An 8783-nucleotide genomic window follows, 5' to 3' on the forward strand; every position below is an offset into this window, starting at 1 on the left:
GTGATCACATGTGAGACATGCCTCCCTGTGGGAGGCAGAGCAGGGCTGGACCCAGAGGGGCTCCTCTGGACTCCCTGCATTTCTCCAGCCACCATCACTATAGCAGCACTCTGAACAAAATCTGTACGACGATAAACTGGGAAGTGCTTGAACTAGACGAGGCTTGGTCTAGTTCCTGACTCAATTATCTGACTCTGTCAACATTAAGAATTCTATTCATTCAGTTGTGTGTGTGTGTGTGCTCAGTCATGTCTCTGTGACCCCATGGACTGTAGCCCGCCAGGCTTCTCTGTTCATGGGATTTTCCAGTCAAGAATACTGGAGTGGGTTGCCGTTTCCTTCTCCAGGGCATCTTCCTGACGCAAGAGCAAAACCGTGTCTCCTGCGTCTCCTGCATTGGCAGGAGATTCTTCACACTAGCGCCACCAGACTCACTCAGTTCTCTACTAGTTAATGCTAGATGAAAACATTCTAGGAGTCAGAACTCAGTGCTGTAAACCTCCTGAGATTCGAAGCAGAGAGAGCTGGATCTGAGACCTGGTCTGTCAAACCACTTCATCTTTAGACAGGTCCCAAACAGCTGAAAGGTTATGGGGAGAAGTATCAAAGGTAATACAAAAAAAAAAAAAAAAAGAGGGAGAGAGAGAGAAAGCGTTCTGAAGTTGCCAACACTCTTTCTGCAGAGATAAAACTTTATTTGAGGCGTCAAGCAATATACTGAAAGAGGTGTGTCATGCACAAGTGGTGTCCTTATTCCCATAATCGCACATCAGATGCTCTCTGTCCTCTTAAAAGGGGTGTGTGGTGCACAGGGATGAGAGGCATACAGCTTTCAGACAAGACCACATCTAGGTGAGCGCTTAAGAAAGTCTCATTTAAATTTCATTGTTACTCCTTTAAAAGGGGGTTGGTTTTATTTTGGAAAACGACAACAAACGACCTCTTCCACTGAGGAGGAAGTGTCTCCCCAGTTATTCATGAAATAATGCAGCTGCCTTTTTCTTTAAAGGGATTCTTGTCTTCTGGAATTCCTTTCACCAGAGGATCCTCTCTAGAACGTTCTTCAATATAGTTCTTTATTTCTTCTGAACATTTAGACACCTTAAGGAGAAAGGAGGGAAGGAAGAAAAAGAATCAGGATTGTTCAAACTTTGTCACCACCCTTTAGTGAAACTGACATAACTGGATACAACCAGCATTTTAAAAATCAAATAGAACAGACGAAAATATTAGTGTGCAGCACAGAGCCTATACAATATATATGAATGATATAGTCTATATGAAATAGATTTCTTACTACAGTAGCATCAAGAAAGTTTGAAAGTCACTGTATTAAAAATATTATCCCCAGCAGTTTCTATCCACTATGTCTCATGATTTCCTTCCTCTGCTAAAATATAATGATGGCAGGTCCACAATATTTGAGGAACTGAAACATACTCCACTTTCAATTTTCCATGCTAATGAATTGTTGCAGTGCAGCTACTCCCCAAATAGCTTTTGGGGTGTTTCCTGCAAAAATTCTCACTTTACTGAGTATGTGCCAGGTTCTTCAATTTCACAGAATGATAGAAGCATTGGAGAAAGTCTGATCTGGAAAAGTTAAAGTTTGTCCCAAAGTTTCCCCACCCCACGTGCAGCACCCCCAGATCCCTTCATCTTCCTCTCCCCCCAACCCTCCACCTGTGTTTCTGTGCAGAACTGATCATAAGAAAAGGCTTATCTGAGGCTTGTGTTTATGTAAGTAGTGTAAACTTTTTCTGAGTGGAGAAAGGATTGAACAGTTTCTTCAAAAAGCCTATCCTTAAGAGACAGTTTGTAAGAGTGATTGAGGGGAGTAAAAAGGCAAGGAGGAAAAAAAAAAAGATTACTGCTTAATGAGGATCTGCATTAACTAGTAAGAAATAAGTAAAAATTATAGACGTTCCAGAAAATTCTAATGGAGTCCTCTTTTTTTAATTTTATTTTATTTAACTAACTAGGCAATGTTCCCACTGATTTTGTTATCTAGATTAGTAATCTCCAAACTGTTTCAATGTTGATCGCTAAAAAATGTCTGCATATGTAGCCGAGAATGTACATAATTATTCACTTATACCTAAGTGAAGTTACTACTGTGTTAATACATCATGTATAACCATAAAACACAAACTAGAAATTATTAAAAGATCAGACTTTAAGACAACCAAAAAGACATCATTTTGCAATATACACACATATCAAATCACTATGTTATATGCCTAAAATTACTCACACAATGTTTCACGTCTATTGTACTGCAATTAAAATTTTTAAAAAATAAAAAACATTTTACTCTCACACCTCAAAGATTTCTTGGTACATCAGTGTGGAAGCCTCTGAAAATAAAATTTAAAACTAGGCAACACAGTTAAAATGTGGCAAAATAAAATCCTTACAAGTATCATTCTCTCGGGTAACATTTACGGACAATCATTGTGCGGGAATTTTAAGTAAATTCTCAGAGGTGATGACATAAGTATCCATAAGCTGCGCTCTGTGACCACTGAGAAATTTGCAGGTAAGACTCATATTGGGACTTCCCTGGCAGTCCAGTGGTTAAGACTGCCTTCCAGTGCAGGGGGTACAGGTTTGATCCCTGCTTGGGGAGCTAAGAGCTCACATGCCTCCTGGCCAAAAAACCAAAACATAAAGCAGAAGCAATACTGTAACAAATTTAATGAAGACTTTTAAAAATGGTCTATATCAAAAAAGAAAGGCTAAAAAATAGTTTTTAAGAAAATTAGACTCATGTTTCCCTAAATGGTTATGTGTTACCGAGCCTTCTTCATTAAGTGTCCAAAAAGATGTGTAATCTCCAAAAGTGAACAATGGCTTCTCTGATGTATTTCCTTCCATGATCAAGAGGATACGTTTGAACAACAATTAGCTACAAGCCAGAATTCAGCCTGTGAATCTGGCCTGAGCAGAACACACAGCTCAGATATTAACAGTTTATTGACTGGGCATCAGAAGATATGTGTCTTAGTGTTTTAATAATGTCTCTATCATTGTCTCTGGGGTCTCAAATAAGGAGCTAGTTAGCCTTCTTGGAATTCAGGTTGGTTTTTTAATCCTTCAAAGTGAAAGGGTTGAATGATCTCTAAGAGCCATAATGTTTTTCTAGCATGGACATGTTATAATTCAAAGTGCATAATAAAATGGTGGAATCTTACTATTAGGACTTAGATGTTTCTCCCTCTGTCCTCTAAGGTTTCCCTGAAAGTTTTCTTCCTTCTGTTCCTTCTCCCCAAGAAAGTAATTCCAGTAGTATGTGTCCTAAGGAGTGGAGGTGGAGAGCTGGAAGGGGGGAACTGCTGACGAACGATACCTCTAACTTCCACACAGTCTGCTGCATTTAGTGAAGTGTGCAAGTGTTAATTGCTCAGTTGTGTCCAACTCTTTGCAACCCCCATGGACTCCTCTGTCCATGGGATTCTCCAGGCAAGAATACTACAGTGGATTGCCATTCTCTTCTCCAAGGGATCTTCCCCACCCAGGGACTGAACCTTCATCTCTTGAATCTCCTGTGTTGGCGAGCAAGTTCTTTACCACTGCGCTCCTGAGAAGTCCGACAACAGGAGAGATGAGAAATCCTGGACAACTAGGGTAGTAGTAATGATGCGGAAATTACTTCTTGCATTTCTGGTGCCAATGAAGGGGTACAGAACTGAGCAAGACTTTATTTCCTAAGTGGTTTAAGAGACTGTCCTACCTCTGAATGATTTATAAATATATGATTCATTGTCCTCTTTACTGGTAGTTGTTATGAGAAGTGTGGGCAGACCCAGGTCTCCCACATTACAGGCAGATTCTTTATCAGCTGAGCTACCAGGGAAGCCCTAACTGCATCTAGACCCTTGCCCAATTTCTAATTTGAAGCTTTAGGTAAGTGGAGGACACATCTCTTTTTTTTTCCCCCTATAAGTTCTGCATTGTGATACAAAATATTAAAATATTCCAATTTGGCACAGACAACGCTTTACTTCAATCCATGCAACTCTGTTTAATATGTAACCTCTACGATTCACTGTGTCAAAAAGATCTAAGTGGCTAACAGACGGGTTTTGCCATACACAAAATGGGTCTCTTAAAAGTTTCAAGAAACAAGCCTATTCACTTTGTCCTATAACTTTGGTTTTTCCTTTAAACACAGCAGTATTTTTAAAGCTACAAAAACTTTCAACATGTACAGAAAGGACTTTGAACTTCAAAATTCTGGAAGACTAGGGATTTGGAAGTTACAGATTACATTTGAGAAAGGAAGTGTATTAAAAATACCCCCCCAAAGCCTGCATCTTCCAAATATTCAAAATGTGCCTTCTGAATAAAAAGACTTGTCACGAATAGAGTTATCGTAACTAAAGCAGGAAGGTAAGTGAACATATTCTCCATACCCACTTCCTTTCCATTGTTTTCCTTAACTTTTTCTAGTATTAAACCACAAAGTCAGTTTAAATTCTTCTTGCTGGGGAGAAAGAACTACATCATTTATCTTAAAAAATATCTATCCAAAAACCTTTTCCTGGACTACAGGTTGCCTGATTGAGGAAAAGGGGAAGGAATGAAGGCCTGTATTACCAGTAAAAACTTGAAATAAAAATGACAAAGTCTCCAACAAATTTCAGTGGAGACTTCTGAACACTGGCACATACATTCTCACAAAATCTGTGATCACTTCAGTGGTCTCTAAAATTTCTAATCATAATAACAAAAAAGAATGTTTGTATACAGTATATGTATAGTTATTTATAAATAAATACAGATACTACTGTATAGGTATTAGTTCACTGTGCATACTTACAAACCATAAAGTGGAAATTATAAAGGGAAGAAGTTTATAAACAAAGATGGATACTGTAATGTTTTGCTCCCAAGTCCCAGTGGACTGCTCATCACACTGGAGACCCCTGATGAAGACTCAAAACTAGATAATTCAAGACCCATTGTGATTAAGAAAGCCAAAGCCAAAACAAACAAACAAAAACCCATCTAACTTTTAAAAGCTATTCTTTCCCATTATGAAAAAGATCAAGGAACTAAACAGCCATCTGCCTTTTCCCTACAGCTTGGGTTTTTAAAATCAACTATCTAATAGCTGGCAGAATTTCTCGCTTGTTCTCATCCTCAAACATTTGGCTTTAAATTACTCATGATATCCTTGCTCTCCTTAACCTCCTATGATCTCCCCACATCAACAGGCAATTCTCAAGCACCACCGTAGAAACAAACAACTCTCCCCCCCACCCCCCACACCCACCCAAGAGCCAAGAAACTATTTGTTTTACTGCAACAAACTGGACAACACCAATCTTGGTTCATTTCACATAAGGAAATATTCTGGGACATCCAACTTGCCTGCTGTCTCTGCAACTTAACTTCTTTGCGAAGTTGCTCAACTTCCATCTTCAGCTTTTCCTTTTCTGGCAGATCTTCGATGTGAAGAGCCGGCATTTTCGCCCTAGAACTGGGCTCAGGGACAGCTCTGGAAGTGGAGCGGCTGCAAGTGCCGCAAACCAGGGCGCGTCCCGAACTAACTGTGCTGCCTGCGCGCCCCGCCCGCGCAGAAGGTGACCGCCTCTCCCAGCGGCGGTCCCCAGCGCCCGGACGAGATCCCCCCACGCCAGCTCACCCTAGCGTCCCAGGATCTTAAAACTCCTGCCCTTTTGGTCAGGTCCTCACAACACCAGGAGATCTGCCCCTGGGAGCCCGGGGAGGGTTGAGTTTGCAAAGGCGGCCCGAAGAGGCAGAGAGGCTGCGCACTGAGCGGTCTCCCGCGGGGATGCTGGCCCGACCCGGCCGGGCTCCCGACCCTGCCACGCCCGCGGGAGGACCCTCCTGGGCTGCGGCCCAAGGGTAGGAGTTGAGCTAGTCCACTTTCCTGGAGAAACAACAAAAGTTTTACTTTTTGTTCCTTCCCCACCTCCTCTTTTCCCAAGTCACATCCGGGTTTTGTTCGTGAAGCAAGAAAAGGAGGACACTACCAGGCAGGAAATAACGGCCTCTTCACTTCTCCAAGAGTTTCAAAAATACACAGCATGTAACTTTCCCCCCAGCTACACACATGTTTACTGTGGGGAAATGCGGACGCTTAAGAAAAGTCCCAAGAGGAAATCGAAACTGAGCTATAATCTCCGAAACGCGCACCACATCTGTTGATGTGAACACAACCAGTCTGCTAAATGCCTGAAATACATTTACAAATTTGGGATAAAAAGGGCATTGGGATGTGAATATTGTTTATGGCTCTGACGTTAATAAATTGGCATCCTCAAGAGCAGGGATTTTATTCTTTTTTCAGGGGAATGATTGTAGTGTTTGAAGTATAAGCAGATGGTCCTGGAGAAGACCGAAGTAGCAAATTTAAAGCCCTACCAGAAAGTATTTCTCCATTCCCTATCTGTCAAGGTTTGGATGACACTTGACACCAAGGGTTTTGAATTCCTGGCTCAAGCATCTTCCCGTATGTCTGCAGTGGATCCACTTAGTTTTGGTTTTTCCACTTTCTGGAAAGCCATATGAATCTCGCTGCTACTTTGTAAAGCCAGGAAGAAGGATGTGACAAATGTTTGCCTGCCATACAAAGTTACCCTTTAACTATCTAAAACCTTGTTAATGATGCTCAAAAGACTAGAAGAAAAATGAAGCGTGAAGAAAGGAAAATAAAGTATCTCAAGTGGTCAGATGCATATTTCCTTCTCCCCGGAAATGACCTCCTGCCTGTAGAGTCAAATTCAAGTTGAATGGACCTGGGGAGAGGGGAGGAGAGGATGAGATGTATGGAAAGAGTAACATGGAAATTTATATTACCATATGTAAAATAGATAGCCAATAGGAATTTGCTGTATGGGTCAGGAAACTCAAACAGGGGCTCTGTATCAATCCAGAGTGGCGGGATGGGGAGGGAGACAGGTGGGAGTTTCAAAAGGGTGGATTATATGTATACCTATGGCTGATTCATGTTGAGGTTTGACAGAAAACAGCAAAATTCTGTAAAGCAATTATCCTTCAATAAAAATTAAATAAATTAAAAAAAATTCAAGTTGAGTGTAGGCATTAACTGAGTATCTCAGAGTACTTGGCCTTAGACACCATAGCCATTCTCTGTGATGTAAGCAGAGGTTTTTCTGTTCATAATTCCTCACTGGGCTCTACCCACTTATCCTCATTGAATCTGTTAGAATGAAATGAATCTTTGATGACCACCCATGAGTTCCAGTCCTTGCTCTGCCACTGGCCATCACTAGGAAAAGTCACTTATTTTCTTCTGGATTTTGGTTCTCCAATTTGTGAGATATGTGATGGAGTAAGGGAGGGGTGAACTAGCTAAAGTGTGTTTCATTTCTAACTGTTTTTATGTATCTACATCTGATAAACCACTTTCACAAAGAAAAATATTTAGGAGCTTCATTTTCTATATTTGAAATATTACACATTCTAGGAGCTCCCAGGCTCAAAGAAAATTAGATGAACTGCGGGAGCTTTCCCTGTTAGCAAGCAATGAGCCAGGACAAAAAAACCCGAATCTGTCTTCAGAACTGATTCTTTTTTTTTTAATTTCCCCATTGCTTAAATTTAAAAGCTTGGTTAAAAATAGCTTAAATAAGTTAGTGAAAGTAAGTTAATGTGGCTTGAATTAAATAAGCTCAGCACCCAAATTAAATAGGTTGGTTAAGTAAATTAATGCATGCCTGTTCCAAATCATAAAAGGAGGGTTATTTTGGCCTGGAAATTTCTTCCCTGTGAAATCATCTAGTTGTGTGCAGTGATAGTTATAAAACCATAATGGTTCTTTAACTTTTTCCACAGTATTATCAGACTTAAGTTAGAGATGAAGTGCATATTAGTATACTTAAAAATTCATAGTTTTAATTAAAATCACATGCTAATATCATATTAAGTAAATTGATTACACCAAAATGAGTTGGAAAGTGCTGAAATCTCATGATCACACAGCATTCTGAAAAATGTTTTATTGTTGTTGTTTGATTTTACATGGTAAAATGATGGGTACTTAAAATAAGAGCGGGTATCTCCCCATTCCTAAGCATGGCAATCATCTCTCAGAGAGCAACCATGGTAAGCAATTTCTCATAAATTCTAAAAACATATTTTATCAAGCAAAGATTTTGAATAGACAAATGTTAAAATCCATTATTAATTGTATCCAACTGTAGTGTTGATTTTTACTTGTATATATTACTTTTAATAGAAGTTGTTTTGCAAAATAGTATGTGTAGAAACCATTCTTCAGTGAAGATGACAGACATAATCAGAAACAAACCCATATCAGCCCAATCGCTCCTGACAAATGTTTTAAAGAATCTGACAAAAAAAAAAAAAAAACCATGTGGTTATTTTCACTTTTAAAGTATAAAAGGGCAAAGACTATGACATATGTACCTTGACATACAAAGAAAGGGAAAAAGTTCTTTGACTGTTTTTCTAATGTATGCTGTTAAAAATACATATAAAGAAAAGTCTATAAGAAAATATTGAAGTTAGTTGTATTGGAGTTGATTTAATACTAAAGAAAGTGAAGTCGCTCAGTCCTGTCTGACTCTTTGGGACCCCATGGACTGTAGCCTACCAGGTTCCTCCATCCATGGAATTTTCTAGGCAAGAATACTGGAGTGGGTTGCCATTTCCTTCTCCAGGGGGATTGAACCCAGATCTCCAGCATTGCAGGCACTTTACCAGCTGATCCACCAGAGAAGTGATTTAATACTAACTTGAACTCAAAAAAAGCAGGGTTCTTGTTTTGT

The 8783-nt window shown here is 39.8% G+C and overlaps 1 protein-coding gene across 1 annotated transcript; it reads right to left on the minus strand.

Annotated features, from left to right (window-relative positions):
- Positions 1 to 671: 671 nt before the first annotated feature.
- Positions 672 to 6049, minus strand: GNG11 (G protein subunit gamma 11). Its single transcript, XM_027540156.1, has 2 exons — positions 5377 to 6049; positions 672 to 1101 (listed from the first exon to the last, which is right to left on the minus strand). The coding sequence occupies exons 1-2, from the start codon at positions 5470 to 5472 to the stop codon at positions 976 to 978; spliced, it is 222 nt and encodes a 73-aa protein (XP_027395957.1). The 5' UTR covers positions 5473 to 6049; the 3' UTR covers positions 672 to 975.
- Between the last annotated feature and the right edge of the window lie 2734 nt (positions 6050 to 8783).

This window comes from Bos indicus x Bos taurus, chromosome 4, assembly GCF_003369695.1.
Source record: "Bos indicus x Bos taurus breed Angus x Brahman F1 hybrid chromosome 4, Bos_hybrid_MaternalHap_v2.0, whole genome shotgun sequence".
Classification (NCBI taxonomy): Eukaryota; Metazoa; Chordata; class Mammalia; order Artiodactyla; family Bovidae; genus Bos; species Bos indicus x Bos taurus.